Genomic DNA, 18,132 nt, shown 5'->3' on the forward strand with positions numbered 1-18,132 from the left:
TCATTTCAAGTTCGAGTTCCTAATGAAATTGCATAACTCGATTTTCCAAGGGGAAACAACATTTATAACAGAGTATTACGTGTAATGTGTGCACGCACGTGTGCTCGTGCACGCAACACTGCTCGATAACACCACGGTAGCAATTTTTATTCGTCAGGAGAGATCCGAAAAATTTTACTCAAAACTGTATTTCGTTACGAAAATTATATTACGTCTGAATTCTAACGTCTGAATTGACATTATGTATAAATTAATTTAATACTCTTATCGAAACTACAAAAAATCTTGGAAACAATCAATCTATTCTATGTAGAAGCGTTATTTATTACTTGTATCATACAATCATAACTTTCCATAATATTAGTGGTTTTTTACGACCTCAATTTTATATTTCTATTTATAATATATTTCGATATCGAATGTTCTCTTGTTTTCTCGTTGAAAACACTCATGAACATTTTTTAAATTTCATATTTTAATAGTTAGTTTCCGTTTTCTGCATACCTCTCATTTTACAAATATAAAAACATAACAATGTAATTTCCTCTATTTTATTCTATTCACTTTTTCTCTCTTCCAATCACATTTTAAGATGACTATTAATTTCACAGATGGTAATCAAATTATCGTATTCTACTCATTATTCCAGCATAAATTGAAATGATAATTTTTTTTAAACGATTTATTAAAGGCATATCTCCATTTTTCAGATTACTATTCATGTTAATTATGTATAAATTGAATTGAACTGTTGCAATAAAAATGTTGCATTTGCTGATGTACAATACAATTATTTCAAAGTATACGAAAATTCAACTTTTCGCACAATTTTTTTAGTACCATCCAATCACAACGCTGGATATCGACATTATCATTTTTTTAAGATAGGATTGCAGGATTATAGTAACAAATCTTACAGTCGCACTCGTATCTCGTAGAGATAATCTGGTCAAGGATCATTCCGATTAGGAAATTGACTAACGACGTCAAAATTTTCGCTCACTTTACTCGAGCATCCAGCTAGCCGAGTCTCTCTAGCAAAATGAAGTGTTGGACTAACCTACTTTCTTACTCGCCACTGATACTCGATCACCGGATAAATGATCAGCAGCTCGTATATACTTACGCTATCATTGTAATTCTTCATTCGGAGCAAAACTCGGAGAAAAGCTATTTTATTGCATTTATATTTACAGAATGGTTTAGTAATTGCTAGTACAGCATGCATTCCGGAAAATGGGAATTGATAATCTCTATCATATTATTTTCAAGATCAAAACTTTTACCGCGGTACATTTCCTGCTAAACAATGATTATGATGAACTGCACGGAAAGCTTTTGAAAGTTTGCAAGTGAAGTTAACCGAACTTTATGAAAAAAGTGAAGTAGAATGTATGGATAATTGAATAAATGGATCAGTTTTACGTAGATGGAATAAGAACTAAAACAGCAGGAAAAGAAGAAGGCAAAGGAGAAGAAGAAGATGATGATGGTACTTGAGGCTCGGCTAATTAAACGAACTATTAGAGGAAATGAATTTGGAGCGGATGAAGTAGGCTAGCCGAGACGAGTAGAGTGAAAAAGGATGTGGAAGCCAAGCAGCCAAGCAGAGGGGGTAAAAAGGTGGCGGTGGCGACCTTGCGGCTGCTGGAGCGGCGTGAGCACGAGCGCGCGTTGGAGCACTTAAGAGGAAACCCGAGAGCGCTGCTGCGCAAAGTGTGGTTTTGCCGGGCTTGCCGAGGAGGAAAGCACTTGCAGCCCGTGGAGCTGTTACCGCTTTAACGCGCCCACGCTCTTTCTCTCTCTCTCTCTCTCTCGTACTTACCGCGGGATTTGCCAAGGAGGCGCAGCCTTCGGATCATCTCGGCAGCCTCCTCCGCGGGCCAGCACCAGCGAAGGCACCGAAGCCTCGATTTAAAAATTCGATATCGTATAGTCTCATCCGATTGAGCTGTATTATTCGCGCCAGCCCGCCGCGCCCACTTTTCAACGACTGTTGCCTTAAGCTTCGTTTTTTTTCTCCCCCATCGCTCCATCGCTACTTTCCCAAGTCGCACTTATTCGTTCGGAAAAATAAACAGGGTTCTGTAATCAGTAAAGTTGCAATCCAGTATCCGGCTTAATTCAGTCAGCTTTGACATAGATTATGTTATTTACAAGGAATTATTGAAGGCACGATTGTCGTCAATTAAATATGCCGTTTTATATATCCAAAGTTTGATTATTGATTGAATTTCTACTAACTATTCAGCCTAACTTTGCTTAAAAAAAACTACTATTATTTTTTTAAAGCAATTGTTTGCTACTAACGCAAATAAAACAAAAAGCAATTACGATACGTCGCGCGTGCAACTGAATATCAAATATTGGGAAAATGATACTGAATACCAAATATTGGGAAAATATGATTGGATCAGAACTGATGTATAAGACAGGTAGGGTGTGTGAAGTCATAAAAATGAGATTTAAGAAGTTATATTTTTATTTATTTGAAACTCAAATGTATATACTTTAAAACGAGCATGGACCTAGCCGGCATAAAAAGCCCTATTCGTAGGTGGAGAAAAAGCCATTTAGATACACACTTAACAACGTGTAAACGATTAACTTTAGTGGGGTTGAAATAAAACTGTACGCGTAACTTATGGCTCTTATCTAATATACACGTAAATTCACCGGATGAATGGCCATTCAAAGGAGACAATTGCTAATCGCTTACGACGTAACGCCGCTTGCATACCATGTGTGACAAGGAAGACGCCTCCTGGAATTGCGCAGTGCCAATCTTGGTCACGGACACGGTCCTCGCTACGCTGTCTCTAACGGTTAGGATGGGTTAAGTTGTCGACGTTCGAGCTGCCCTGGTTGGAGATGCCTCAGAAGATAACGGTCGTATCCTCAGCTAGGCTGATGGTGGTGCCGTTTGCAGCCCTGATTGTGGTCGTTGGCTCGTTGCGTAGCTGCCCTAAAGTTGCGCCGACATTAGTGTACGTGCGCAGAAAAATTCACCCGGAAACGTTTTATTTCCCACAGGGGCGCTAAGGCGCAACATCAATACGCACGGGGTGTAGGAGATCTAGCATACGACGCAAGATCAAGCCGGACTTACTCTTGGTGCAGATACTAATGTGAAAGAAGAGAGAGAAAGAAAAAAAGAGTACCGGACGCTGTGTAATGTTAAATGCACCTGCTTCTCATCCTTTTGCTTTTCTGTGAAGAAAATAAAGGGACCGTTCTTGCGGCAACGGACTTAATACTGGAGGACCAATTGCCCATGCAAGAAAGGGACGCAGTGGCATGAAACTTTCAGCGTATTATCCGAACGTTAACATGTGATGGGTTTTCCCCGAGACCAGCGCCCGACAGATCGAAAACGAACCAATCTTTTTACGCATGTGCTCTCTCTCTCTCTCTCTCTCTCTCTCTCTCTCTCCATTTTCGAAACATACGGGGATGCTGCGAACAACTTCAGTGGTGTTATTGTAAATGAAAGTAATCTAACTTCAAACATGTTCAAGGCTTCTTTTTTCGAGTGTCACAAGTTTGTTATTACAAGTTGTCTGTTTGAAATTTGCGTTGATTTCATTCACAGGCACAATTCCACTTTTACATTAATGAGAACATACAGTTGATACCATGTACTAATTATAGCAATTGCTAGAACAGGATCCAGTGCACCTAGAAATTCTTTGCTCTGGTATTGTTTATACAAGACGATGTTAGTGAAGCTAATCACATATTAAAATAGAATATGCGGTGTAGAAACTTCTCAACAATCTGTGCAAAGTTAATGCCAAAGATATGGGCCAAGTTAGACATTACAAAATTATGTGGGTACGGTTGCAACTTTCAAACCATTTATTAATAGCAGTTGACTAATTCTATTTTCGGAAAGAAGCTTTTTTTTGAATATTTTCGCTGTCGACATTTTGATATCTTTGATGATTTTTATCTTAGAAAACATGTATAGTTTAAATACAAAATTTTTATGTGTTATCTGTGCGCGCACGTCCGTGTTGCAATAAAAAAAATACAGTGCCCTTCTTTCACATAAATCTATGCATATAGAACTTTTCATTATGAATAAACCGAAATTGTGAAACGACTACTCTTCAAATTATGAGAGAACACATCTCTATGCTCTCACTACATGTTACTTAATTTAATTGCTTTGATTCACGCACATATGTCGTTTTATATTATATATTTTTTTACCTTGGAAGATCATAGATTCTGTACATTTATAGGAAAGTAAGAGCAAACGTACAACTTGAAAATCTCATGAAGACCATCATATATGTGTACATTACAACACCATTTCAAGATACTTATCATATTTATATTTATTTAATTAAATAACTAATTAAGTTATTCGCCCTATACAGAAAATTATGTATTCAATTATGTGTTCAATATTATTTAGATAATGAAATCAAATAATTCAATTACAATGAGTTATTGACTACACTTCAAATACTAACATCCATCCATAAATGAATAGTACACGATCAAAATCACATTATTAAAATATCAAAAACTAATATAGATCATAGTATACTAAAGACCATAGTAACCATTGTTGATGAAATCATCCAAGCGATCTCAACCCGAACTCAACCCTCAACGTCGCTGTGTGTCAAAATCTGTAGCATGGCCTACTGACTGAAAAACCTTTTCGTTTGACAGTTGTACAAGTGTACAACCGTAACAAGAAATTCCTCGAAAGACATATAGTACCCATCGGCAGTTCTTTTCGGTATTACTTTAGTAGGGTCTATCGTGATTCCGAAGGATGTTGTATTTTCAGCCGGTCAATCATAAGATTTCTTCAGTCTCCTCTTCTTATTTCTATCTCCTTTTCTTCTTGCCCTTAATTGCTTCTCTGAGTAAGGCAGGTATAACCATTTTTCCTTCGAGGTCAGTATAATTGTTACGAGGTTATCTTTCAGTTGTCGAGTAAATTCTACTTCTACTGTGAGTTTTTTTCTATCGCCTTCGTATGCAGAGCACTCAAACAACATGTGCTCCGTATCATCCTTCCATTCACCGTAAAAAGGGCAATTATTATTGGGCCTATGACCTATCTTGACTAAATATCGTATGTCCCGAAATAACTGTGGTCGCTGAGAGTCAGTCAGTATTCCATCTCAACGTATTCCAGTAGTACCCACTGTTTAATCTTCTGTCTATACATCCATTGCTCTTCCTTTTAAGAGTCCTATTTCTCTTGCCATCTCTTGAAAAACGTCTGCCTAGCTTTTGCTCATTTAAGGGTTTCCTCTCCTACTCGGTCAGCTATTCCTGTCTCCATCGATATTCCTCTTACACGGTCCATATTTTTTACCTTTTAAGAGTTAATAGTCGTGTGGGAGTACTCTCTGTAAGGACATTAGCCGCATCTTTTGAAATGAATGCCATGCGCTTATTAAGCACAGGATCATCGTATGTTGTGTTGCACCAACGTGTTTGTTCACTCTTGCTGGTAAAATTACAGTTGTCCATATCGATGCTAAGTACTTTATCTCGCCTTTTAGAGGTATTATTTCACCATTTATTCAAAATAAAGAGAATCGAACTTCCTTCGTCGCGTCACTGTCTTTGTAATCCCAGCAAAAAGGTCCATTTCAGTTTTACAGTCTTTAGGAACTTATTATTAGTAACTACTATATTCCCGATCTTAAAATAGCTGTTTCATATATGAAACAGATATTAATGGTTTTTCTTCTCTTCTTCGACAGTTTGTTATATACGTTCTCAGCTAGCAAAGTTAAACACGGTGTGTGTTTGTGTGTGTTCATTACTGTGAAATTTCTAATCAATCAATCGATTAAAATTTTGCTTTAATTTGTTGTGTTTAATCGTTACTGTAAGGAAAAAAATTCACGACGATTTATTGAGTAGAAAATTATTCGTAGACATTTTTCTAAAAAATTGCGATTTATCCTTCTATTTTCTGAAAGATTGATTTATTTTGGCTCCCCATACTACAGAATTTTTGTTTACAACATAAAACATATATGAAACATTAAATAAACTGTTTGTATACTAAAAAATTATTTTACAAGAGATTTTTGTTATTTTAATTTGGTAGGTATGGTTTTAGTATCATTTGTGTCGTGTTTCTAATTGTTGAATCGATTAAATTTTTTTAGTTTATTGTATTTGAGTATTGGTGTGGAGGAAAATAAATAGGAAATATAATATTCTGCAATTTTTATCTTTGTTTTGGTTAGTAAATGAAAAGATTATACTTCAATCAATATACTTCAATAGACAAACATTTTAACTGATGTAAAATCATAAAGCTAATTGCTCTCCAAAAAGGCATTGGCGCCCAAGTATTTGGTAGTGTTTTAAAATGTCTGTTTATAGATTTAGCTATGGTAAGATAAATGCTATTCTTAATTTTGACAAACTTCTGCAAAATTACATGAAAATCCACGTTGAAACAGATATTTTGAATAATAATTCAAATATAATCAAGTAAAACATACTTTTTAATTAAATTCAAATGCTAGGCATTAATAAATTTACATAAATTTTTTAAGAAAGTATACCACGTAGTATTAAACCTAAAAATAGCTTTCTGATTATTATCAAGCAGCTATAATAAAAAATGAATAACCATGTAATATTGACCATATTTAAGCTTCAGTATATTCGGATATTTTTGTGGTCATCCTTAAATATTTATTTATTGTTTTATGTCTGGTTTTTCTTTCCAATACCGTTAAATTTTATAATTGATGTAGCAACAAATGGAAACATGAAAATTAATTGTTCATAGGAACTTTATCAAACCGTTTGAAAGATATGAAAACAAAATTCTGCTGCGATGTCTTTATGAAAGTTTTTTTATAAAATTTGATATAATTTAGTCGAGTATAATAAAAAAGCCGTACTGAAACGACGAAGAATGTTTCTTACATAAAATATGGACGGTAAAAAGTTTGTGAATAACTTACTCGACTCATTTACTTGCTGACTTTATTTCATGCAAGTTTAAAGTTAGACCCAGCTCTTCCCCGTTCTCTTTATGCGATACTATTTTGAAGAAGTACGCGAGAAGTCTGTCACCAAAATGCCGTAAATATAAAGGCGAACGTCGAGGTTGCATTGAATCCAATAGGCTTCGCTCGCGATGACATTTGAAAGTCCGCAGGGTCAAGCGAACGAACAATTATAATGAGAAAAAAACGTCAATTTCACTGTCAGTTAGCCTCTCATCTTCGTTAATTAACGACAAGTCCAGATTTCAAACGAAATTTGAAGCATCAAGATTCAAGACGAGAAGCCGAGCTCTCATAGCTTCCCTCGTCTGCACTGTCCCCTCTCATCCTTTGTCGTACTGCTGGCTCTTGGAATTCAGAACAAGAGCTACGCGATGCCAACTACCAATGGTCGTCAGCTTTTTCGTTCTCGTTAATTAATCCAGAAAACTGAATCGCAATTCCCTCGCGCAGACTATTATCCGTTTGTCCTGAAATTGTTCTCTCTTACCTTTATCGATAATCATTCAAAGAAGAGTCTTGACTGTTTTTAGCGCTTTATCCTTCATTTCTCTCGACTATTTTATTCTTCTCTCTCAGTGCTCAAACTCTCTGTTTGTCTTTTATTCTCTTTTCCTTAGTTTCAAGTCTTAACGGTTGCTGCGCCCTCGCGAACCTTTTATTTATCGAATCGATCACCTCGATCGGAGATCAAACGAACTGTTCAATAAAACGCTCCTCTTCTCCAAACCTTTATGTACAAAAGGAAAGATCATTTCTCTTTCTTTTAACAAAAAACTTATGGCATTAAAAATATTGATGATTATATAAAAGCGAAGGCTAGTTTAATTACGAACCTTCTTTCAAGAACACGCATTGAAATTATTTAGGTATAAATTAATATAAGAAACCAACCATAGAGGACGAAAGAAGAAGCAGCAGAAAAGCTGGGCAAGTTATTTGTCGCAAAGGCGAGTTTGGCCAGCCTGCCGAGACGGCAGAGAAAGGTGGTGCACGCAAGTCTCGAAATAGAATAGAGCCTTTCACACTCCAAGTGATAAACGGCCAGTGTATAGGTGCTTCTCAAAGTTGCGCGCAGCCGGCTAGTGTGCGAATCGCTTGGTTGCCTTTACGACGTCCTTCCTCTACAGATTCCCTCTCGTGCCACCTCGAAAACGGAGTGCTGCGCCGAATTTGGCTCCCTCTCCTCCTCCTCCTCCTCCTCCTCTTTCCCTTCCTCCTTCTCTTCCTCTCCGCGGCCCGTGTTGACACTGCACAAGTGCAGTCTCAGTCCTCGGGTCACTTTGCACGGACAGGCGAGAAGTTGCGAGGTTAAGAGTTGTAGCGCCTATTTGTCTTCCACATCGCTGTATATTCTGGCTGTTGTCTACGCGAGAATAGCTCCCTTGCACAAAATTCAAAACTTTCCCCACGAATCTCTGACTCATGCCAGATTTTTATACGTTGCTCGCGTATCTAACACTTTTTTTCGGTAAATGCTCGCTTATTTGCAGCATTACTGATGTCACTACCAAATTCAGTCATTTTTTTAAATTGCTGAGATGGAATAAATCATCAAATCACTCATAAAAATATGCTTATTATAGAAGTATAAGTTAAAAGTTAAATATTTTGTTACGATTCGTCAGTCTTGATATTCTCTAAAAAATCTTAGAACTACGAGTTTGCGTCTATCGTTATTAACCTTTTTGCTAAAATTTGTAAGAAATGTTTATTTTTGCGAATACATATTGAAATTGAGTTGAACTAGTTTATACTCAATTTGTATCTATATGGGTAAGAATGTTTCCTTTGGAAAGTGTGAAAAATGTGTGCCGTGCGACAGCGAATTCTTTGATGTATAAAAGAAGCTGAGAGTGTGGAAATTTTACGAACGCGCGCTCATCAAGTTGACTCAAGAATTTAGGCCAAGACCATCGACGCGCTATGAAAATGTGAAGCTAACACGAGCACTGCTGTACGCGTGTATATGTATATACATAGTTTCGCCCGTATAACGTAACCAAAGAGAAATTAATATTGCTTCTCAAAGTTAGAAGTACCCTAGTCCTTATTACCTCACGAGTCACTTTGCTGCTAACTTTTGCCACGCATGAACTTCATTCGAGATTAATAAAAACGTTATGTTTACCTGAGCTTTCTAAGATATTTTCGGACAGTTATAAAACTCAATTTGGCTAATATGCAAAAGATGAACAGGAAGAATAAATGGAAAAGAGAGAAGGAGTGGAGTCTTTGTAGCACATTTAACTGGAAGAAATAGATATTGACAGTTTTCTCCAGCGGCTCTTAGGATATCGTGCTCGCCATTGATCCGGCAAATTTAATTATTGAAAATCTATAATTATCAAGTTGACGCCTGACGTACACGCGTATACTCCTGCGAATAAACACAATAGTATTTCTTTTTCCACATAGATTATTTGATAAGCATTTATGCTTATACTTATCTGAAATAACTTGACATTATTTATCTTCAGCTGAAAGAGCGTGCTCGTGGATATTTCTTTATATAGAGACAAAAAAAGGTATCGCGGAAACTCTATAAAAACTAGGTCAACAAAAGCAGCTTGACGTTCATCAATCACATTACCGCTAAAATAACCAGAGGCAGGATATTCTTCGTATCGCTAATCTCATTTATTATATTGATATGAAGGCTCTTCCACAAAATGATTTATTTGCTTTCTATTGTGCTTTTGTTATTGGATGAACTCACTTCGCTTTTAGAACCAATATTTGACAATATTTTCAATTTAACTTTTCCTTTGTAAACAAGCATTCGATAGCTTTTTGAATTAGCATTGGCTACTTGATAAATTTTACATGTTTATCTAAAATTGAACTTAAAAGGCGATCACTTAAAATCCCTAATATATAAATTATTCACATGCTATCAGCAAAGTTTGTTCAAGGGGTATAAGTATTTACCAATTACAAAAAGTATTAGAGATGCTATGATTAAACCTGTTGTTCTCATCTGTTATTGCATAATACTGAACAGGATTAAACACTATGAAATTTATGGATGTCGAGCCGTACACTCCGTGACCGTGTAGCAGTGCTCATTTAAAGTGGTATTGGTTTGCGGATTAACTACTATGCGGAAAATTAAAGGGCAAAGCTGTACAGATGTTAATCGAGATTTTGCCATGTCAGAATGGATTATATTCGTATTTATTATGATAGGTAATATTTCTACTCGTCGTAAATCAATTTTCTCTGCAATCACTTTTGAACTGTGTGGGAAACAATGAGGTTGTTGATCATCCGAAGTGGTGATAAGATAATGAAATATACATTCATATGTATAGAATGTCGAATAGATTTTGCAGTTATCTCTAGCTATTAGAAAAGCACTCGCACAATTCTTCTATTTTTTGCGTTTACCATGTTTATAGTCGTACACTAAAATCAATCAATCGACGCTATTGCTAAAAATCGCAACGTAGTGGTTCAATACCCGTTATGATTTTCAATAACATTCTGTAGGCATTCGTGCAAAAAGTATTAACATTCATAGATAAAACTCTCTCGGGCTCTGTATTCAAATATATCATATTTTTCTTTATGATGTATGTACATAAATTTATCCGAATCCAAACTAATTATATTCAACAATCAAATACTCAAAAATTAAAACGAGATACTTCTAAAAGTCAAAGTGAAAATGTCGTGTAATAACTTGGTTATCTCGAGCATTTCTAACATACATGTTTCATTATATAGGTACACGTAAATTATTTCCTAACTTTATTTGCTCAACTATTTTCGAAAACAATTGAAAATGTAGTGTAATAACGACGGAAGAGCACGCTTAGACTTTGAACTTTATGGATGTGGTTAGAAACCTACATTATACCAGTGAAACAAAGTGTCCTCAGGTATTGTGATCTTCTTTTAATTATACATTACACATGTTATTCTTATCTGTATTTTTACACATGATTGCAATATGAATTACATTTATACTTATTTATTAAAAAATTTCTTACACATTTCATTTCATTTTCTGTACCGTTAACTTATTAGGATTTATTTAACACGTAGATCACATCTTGAAAAATATTATTAGCTTACACTGAAATCCAATAAGTTTTGTCAGCTTATTTATATTAATAAATAATTATATTTATAAATAGCTTATTTACATGTCGAATACTTAACAAAAGCTATTTTTTTAATTAAAAGGTTTCAACGTCAACATTGAAATAATGTTTTGAAAAATTAAAATGTTTATTTTTACAATTTTATGTATGCTTAAGTAGCACAATTGACTACAAACATTTTTTCTCCAAAGCTCATATAATATTACATGTTTTATAAATGAATAAAAACTGCATAATGAGCTAAAAATTAAAAATATATTATATAAAGTTTGTTGAATAATAAAAGAAAAGTCTTATATACAAAGGAAACAAAAAAGTTCTAGGCCTTAGCAAAACATAGCAGTCTTTAATGCCACTGTTTCCTCGACTTTAACCTTCTTCACAGTAACATGCAGTCTACAATTACATATGTACCTAATGTACTCTTGAAAATAGAATATTACGTAAAGTAAAAAGTAGTTTGAATTAATTTAATCCATCTCAGTACTATCTACCTGCTCGAAGCTATCGCAGCTAAATTGGTTATTTTTAATAATTTTTATGTCTTGTTGAATGATCTGTATCCACATCTGTAGGCAGATATTGAATCTTTAAGTTCCAAATAGTATACGCATTTATATAAGAAAATATATCCACTAAACGACATATTCTTTTACATTTTAAGTTTTTAGCACAAAGGAATAACAGATCCATTAAAAGAAAAGTTATTTTATTATGTCGTTCATTATGTTGGTTAGAAGAGGTTAAGGAGAATTATTATCACAAGCAGAATAGAGTGATACATTTTTTAGGCTAGCGTAACTTGAAAAATCGTCGTAAATCTGACAGTTTGCAATATATAATCGAGATTTTAAACTATCTTTAGGTATAATGTAAGATGTTATTTTGAAATACATGGTTATAAGCAAGCATCCCGTCTCGATCGTATCATTGTCGATAGCGGACAGAAGGGAATCGAAGTGCATGTAGAATTCGTAGAGTTGAAGTTCAGTGGAATCAGCCAAGTTAGTCAACGAATCGATCCGATGCGGTGACCATTAATGGAGGAACGACGCCTTGCGCAGATGTGGTAACGGTATAGGGGGTTGAATTTGACGCAATGCCACGCGAGTAAACGAAGGCTAGTTCATCAGCTGGAGTATTGGACTCATCGTCGCGTGCGCGGCAGATCTGTTCAATTGACGCGCGGTTGAGTTCGATTAATAAAATTAACCGGCGCGACCTAATTGAGCGCCCGTTACGCGGCCTGAGAGAGCGAAAGCTTCCTGCTAATTAGCTACTGCTCGTTGAGCCGTATAATTGGAGAAATAATTGAGCGCAAGCTCGTAGTTTAATTTTATGCCTTAAATATTACAACACTTATATTGCTGCACTGACTCATCGCTCTCCAATTAATCATGCTTGCGAGGCGGTAGCGAATTTTCGAAATACCGATAAACGATTCAAATTGTGTGCCGTTCGATTGAACACAGTGAGACGCGCGCGACATTTCTTGCACTTCTAACTCGAGGACAACGTCATGTCAAACGGAGCAACAACCGACCGCCAATTCATTTAGTTCTTTTGCAGTCTTTTATCATTCCATTATTTCATTCTCAGCCTCATTTCCTAATGGCTTTTTCATTGCAGTCGTTTCAGCTCAATGCAATTCCACAATTTACTTTGATTGCTCGAACACTGCGACGATTTATTTATGTAGATATTCAATCGGCCAATTGACTCTTCTGCTGTCCGCGCATTAGCAAACAGTTTGAATACTTCATCGAATAACAATTGTGTATTCTAACAGTGCACGTAGCTGGCTGACCATTTATTGACTCATTCTACTGGCTGTTCGGAAAACACCGAAGATTTACATTTTGGTTTTCCTACTGAATTTTACACAAAATTTCAAAGTGAATAGAAGTCGTAAAGCAGAAGCAACGTCAATATATGACTGCTGGGACATTAAATAATGAATATACAAAATAAGAAATGTGTTGATAAAGCAAGATTTATTCAATACAATAGATTTATAGGGACGCGTTTGCTTGCGCAACCCGATGCGTTACAGCGTTAACATTGGTCTTTTATGTTTGCTGAGATGCGATACGGCAACTCAACACTGTCCGCATTGGATCAGGTGCTTTTGCAACTAGCCGATCGAAATTCATGCGCAAATAGCAAGCGCGGCCAGGCATTTTAGTACGCGAGCCGGCTGCAAGCATAACTACGTTCACTTATAAATTTTAATAGCATCCATCAGACGAAAGAGGTTCGACTTAATAGGAAGAGCGTAGTATCGAAGAAAGCTCGAATAAAAGGAAAAGCTCTCGGGCAGACGCGAGATGGGGTGGATGAGGCGAAGGCAGCCAGTTGCATGTCTAGCTAGGTATATATTACTACCTAGCTACTAGCTAGGTAGTAATATATAAGTGAGCGCGGAGCTGTGCTACACCGGTATCGCACCAACTGAGTCGCCTCGTAACAATACATTCAACGGCACGTCCTCGCGGAAAGCTCAGATTGAAAAGCCTCGGGCGCTCCAACGTTTTTCTCGCGAGCTTGTTGCGTCAATGTGAATGACAGAGCGCTCGCGCACCTGTAGCCACGTTACAACCTCGCCTATGATCTGATATTCGTACGAGTTGCACGTACCTCAACGTCGAGCTACCCCTTCTCGGAATCTATACTTATAGCCGAGCTACGGCGGGGGCAGGGCAGCTAGAACGGAAAGGGGCCGCATATACATGACGCATTCCATTATTATTGCATTCCACGCGTACGCGTGTGTCCAGATGCGCGCGCTGACTTTCGCGGAAAATTGCGCGAGCAGCGGTCTTCCTTTGCATTTTTCCTCTGCTGCAAACCGTATTTTCTATCCTTACGGCTCCTTCTTTCTTTAGAAAAATGTAAGTTGAGTTTTATGCGGGCTTCGCAAACACAGGTCTGTCTAGCTTGACAGTTTGCTACTTGAATAATGAGGCTATTTCACGTTCAATAGACTTCTCATTGAACCGAGTAAACAAGACGACTGAACACTCGAAATGTTTGTTTGTTTAGGCTGAAATATGGAGCGTGTTTATCGCCATCCTGAGGAAGAGCGTGAGGAACCTACAAGCATGCACGGACGTAAATCTGATTGAGCACGTTTTGCACCGGCTAACGCGTGCAGAGACTGTCGTAGCAGGTACGTAAATTGAGAAAAGGCCAACGCACAGAGATGAGCGGGCAGATTGGAAATGAAGTATAAGGCCAATGAACGAAATTGGCCGACTTGTCGGTAGAACAGGCAGACAGTCTGGCCGAACGATACAAATTGAAATGGAAATGCATTCACGCGATGTATGTGTATTGTTTGTTGAAACGTGCAGATCTGCTGATCGACATGCTGGGCGTGCTGGCGAGCTACAGCATAACGGTGAAAGAATTGAAGCTTTTGTTCGGGGCGATGAAGGCAGTCAAAGGGAAATGGGTAAGCGCCGTAGTAAGCCGCGGTCGGCCCGCGCTATGTGAGTGCGTGATAGAAGCGCTCAAAGCCGACAGTGCAGCCGACCAGCCGGAGCGGCGCGCGCTAGCTTTTCTCTTTTCTCTTTCCTCTTCTCTGCTCTCTTAGCCGAGGCGAGTAACGAAATCAATTTCGATTTTTGCAGCCACGGCATTCGGCCAAGCTTTTGAACGTCCTGCGGCAAATGCCGCAACGCAATGGCCCCGACGTCTTTTTCAGTTTTCCCGGCCGAAAAGGATCGGTGAGACAATTAACATTGCTAGCCTTGTAATGTCCCGTAGAGCTCCGTCGCCCCTCTCTTCCACTTCCTTCCTCAAGCTTGTGCGAGTCTGGCACGCGTGACTTGATCCAATTTCATTGGTTTTATTTGTTCAGGCAATCGTCCTTCCACCATTAGCAAAATGGCCGCACGAGAGCGGTTTCACATTTACCACGTGGTTCAGGCTGGATCCCATCAACTCCGTCAATATCGAGCGAGAGAAGCCCTACCTGTATTGGTGAGTACGGCAATTACGTTAAACGACAAGTAGTTTTGGAAAGCACTTGTCGTTGCCTTCCCTGCGGCTCACCTATGATCTTGCTGTTCTCCTTGTAATCGTTCAATGGAGTCAGTTCGATTTGGCCCGCAAAACAAGCTTCCCTGTTCCCAGTTTTATTCTGAATAATGTAATCTATACGCTGTTGTTGAATTTCCAGTTTCAAAACCAGCAAGGGCGTGGGCTACTCGGCGCATTTTGTTGGCAATTGCCTCGTACTCACGTCAATGAAAGTGAAGGGCAAGGGCTTCCAACATTGTGTCAAATACGAATTCCAGCCGCGGAAGGTAAATTTCTAGGCAAAGACAAGTCGGAATGATAATGATCATGCATAATGATCTGTCAACAGTGGTACATGATTGCCGTGGTGTACATATACAACAGGTGGACGAAGAGCGAGATCAAGTGTCTGGTAAACGGTCAGCTGGCGTCGAGTACCGAAATGGCCTGGTTCGTCTCGACGAACGAGGTGAGTTCTTGGCTAGCAAGTATCTCATCTCGACTCACTCGTCACTCGCCTATCACACTTTCTTTTCTCGCGTTCGTTCGCAGCCTTTCGATAAGTGCTATATTGGCGCCACGCCAGAATTAGATGAGGAGCGCGTCTTCTGCGGACAGATGAGTGCGATTTATCTCTTCAGCGAAGCCCTCACCACGCATCAGATTTGCGCGATGCACCGACTAGGCCCCGGATACAAGGTAAATCATTCGTATTCAATACCACGTTTCCACTGCCATGACCTTAGTGTTTTTCTCTTCAGAGTCAGTTCCGCTTCGACAACGAGTGTTATCTTAATCTGCCCGACAATCATAAAAGGGTGAGTGCTGAGCTGGAGCTCACAAGCATGGTGGACCAAAGTATGATGACTGTAAGCATCCCGTTTTGTTTGTTTTTTTATTTTGCGTTTTTTGCCAACTATCATGATTTGATATTTATCAAACTACGCACGTATCCGTCTTTTACTGCGCTCACCTTCGTTTCAGGTAACATATTCGTTTAACACCAATTCAAAACAATTCTCTCATACGTTTCTCTCTTGTAAATATTCGTTTTGATCCATCAAAAGCTTCTCTCATCGATGTGTTGTTTTCGTTTCATGTGATTATTTATTTGTTGATGGTTTTTTCTTCTAGTATTTGCGTTAGTTGATTTGAGTAAACGTATCATTCATAGGTATAACTATTAGAACTAGAAAATAGTTAGTTCTTTCAAAAAAAAAAAAAAATACATGTTCAATGTTACGAAGTAATTGTACATCTAAGACGAATATCAAAAATGCCCGTTTTAGTCAACTACAAAAAAGTATCTCTCGGATATTTTTCTCCTGTAGATTATATCAACATTCTGTAGACTAAAATATGCAAGTTTGACGTAGCTGCTTAGTTGTTTTTCAATAGTTTTATCGAATCTCTTTAGTAACCGGAAACTTTTTGTAACATAGGTCCTTTATGATGGAAAATTATCCAATGCCATCATGTTTATGTACAATCCTGTCGCAACTGATTCTCAACTGTGTCTGCAAAGTGCTCCAAAAGGAAATGTCTCCTATTTTGTACATACTCCACATGCCCTTATGCTGCAGGTATGGTTTTTGCTACTTTTATGATAAGTCATTTCATGACGTGCAATAATGATGTACTGTGGATTTTTAGGACGTCAAAGCTGTTATTACGCACTCCATACACAGCACTTTGAATTCCATAGGTGGAATTCAAGTTTTGTTTCCATTATTTTCACAATTAGATATGCCTTACGACTGTATAGCGCCAAACGATATTAAGCGTGATCCAACGTTATGGTAATGTTACTTAAATATATCAACAGAACATTTATTAAACATGTTTTTACAATATCTATCTTTGTTTCTTAACGCTTCCACTTTCTGCATAGCTCAAAACTGCTTGGATTCATCTGTGATCTCGTTGAGAGCTCGCAAACAGTCCAACAGCATATGGTGCAAAACCGAGGATTCCTCGTGATTAGCTACATGCTCCAAAGAGCGAGTCGAGATCATCTGACCACAGAGGTTCTTGCCTCCTTTCTAGAGCTAACGAAACATCTAGTCACGTGTCTCAGCGCTAATAGTGACCTTCTCCTGAAACAGGTATTTTTAAAAAGCCAGTCTCACGATGAACTTTCAAAATTATAGATTTTTAATAACATTTGCATTTCATTTTAATCAAATATTTCCTTACCGAATTTGCAAGTCTTCTTATGTCAATACTCGGTTTTTCAATGTTTTACTCTGCGCAATATGGTTTTTACCTGCACCTATTTTTTCTCATCATATAACAGCAAAAAGTGTTTCCTTGGTGCTTAAGCACACACTATTCTCATATCATAAAATATTATATATTTACTTCATTTTCACGTATAATATTTTTTTATTTACTTTATAATATGGAAATTGTCATTTAGAATTGTGTGATAAGCATGATTTTCATAAATAAAAACACTGCGTGAAATATTAAAAATAAAATGGAACGCATGCAATCTACCGACTTTTGAATTTTCTCTTCGCATATAAAATGCTTCTCACCAAAAAGTTTTTTTTTCCGAAAAGCAGCTTATGAAATTCGCTTACTTTGCTATTAATAACATTCCAGATAAGATAACTATACTGATTACATTCATGAACACGTACGATAAAGACATATTCTTTTAGATAAAATCAAATAACACGATTCAACGGTATCGATAGACTATGTTAAAATGTTTCATTATTATAACAATGAATATTATATATTTGAGTATTTTTAATATTTGTTGATATCTTTTGCATTAGTATCTTCAAACAAGTGAATATGAGATGTAAAATTGAAATACTCATGTTACAATGTTTTATTTAACGAGTTATTCATCTCTCTCAATAATATTCGTTATCAGTTACTAATTATAAAATGATTGATAAACAAAGCAATAGATTTCTGTCAATTAAAAAATTAGAACATGGTTATTATCATAATCCATAAACTCTAACCATAAAATA

The 18,132-nt window shown here is 37.2% G+C and overlaps 1 protein-coding gene across 7 annotated transcripts in view; it reads left to right on the forward strand.

Moving 5' to 3' along the window:
- Positions 1–18,132, forward strand: part of LOC131663193 (neurobeachin) — a 133,012-nt gene that overhangs the window by 44,620 nt on the left and 70,260 nt on the right. For 5 of the 7 annotated variants that reach the window (XM_058933400.1, XM_058933402.1, XM_058933401.1 and 2 more), the window contains exons 3-13: positions 14,162–14,288; positions 14,473–14,573; positions 14,752–14,847; positions 14,982–15,103; positions 15,303–15,429; positions 15,492–15,611; positions 15,695–15,841; positions 15,904–16,011; positions 16,585–16,725; positions 16,796–16,941; positions 17,034–17,247. In XM_058933400.1, the coding sequence (XP_058789383.1) occupies positions 14,162–14,288; positions 14,473–14,573; positions 14,752–14,847; positions 14,982–15,103; positions 15,303–15,429; positions 15,492–15,611; positions 15,695–15,841; positions 15,904–16,011; positions 16,585–16,725; positions 16,796–16,941; positions 17,034–17,247 (1,449 nt within the window). The remainder of the gene's footprint in view (positions 1–14,161; positions 14,289–14,472; positions 14,574–14,751; positions 14,848–14,981; positions 15,104–15,302; positions 15,430–15,491; positions 15,612–15,694; positions 15,842–15,903; positions 16,012–16,584; positions 16,726–16,795; positions 16,942–17,033; positions 17,248–18,132) is intronic. The other 2 variants (XM_058933407.1, XM_058933406.1) reach the window with 1 other exon arrangement.

The sequence above is a fragment of the Phymastichus coffea genome, unplaced genomic scaffold, assembly GCF_024137745.1.
Source record: "Phymastichus coffea isolate CEN01 unplaced genomic scaffold, Cenicafe_Pcof_1.1 PCOF00031, whole genome shotgun sequence".
In the NCBI taxonomy this organism is placed as follows: Eukaryota; Metazoa; Arthropoda; class Insecta; order Hymenoptera; family Eulophidae; genus Phymastichus; species Phymastichus coffea.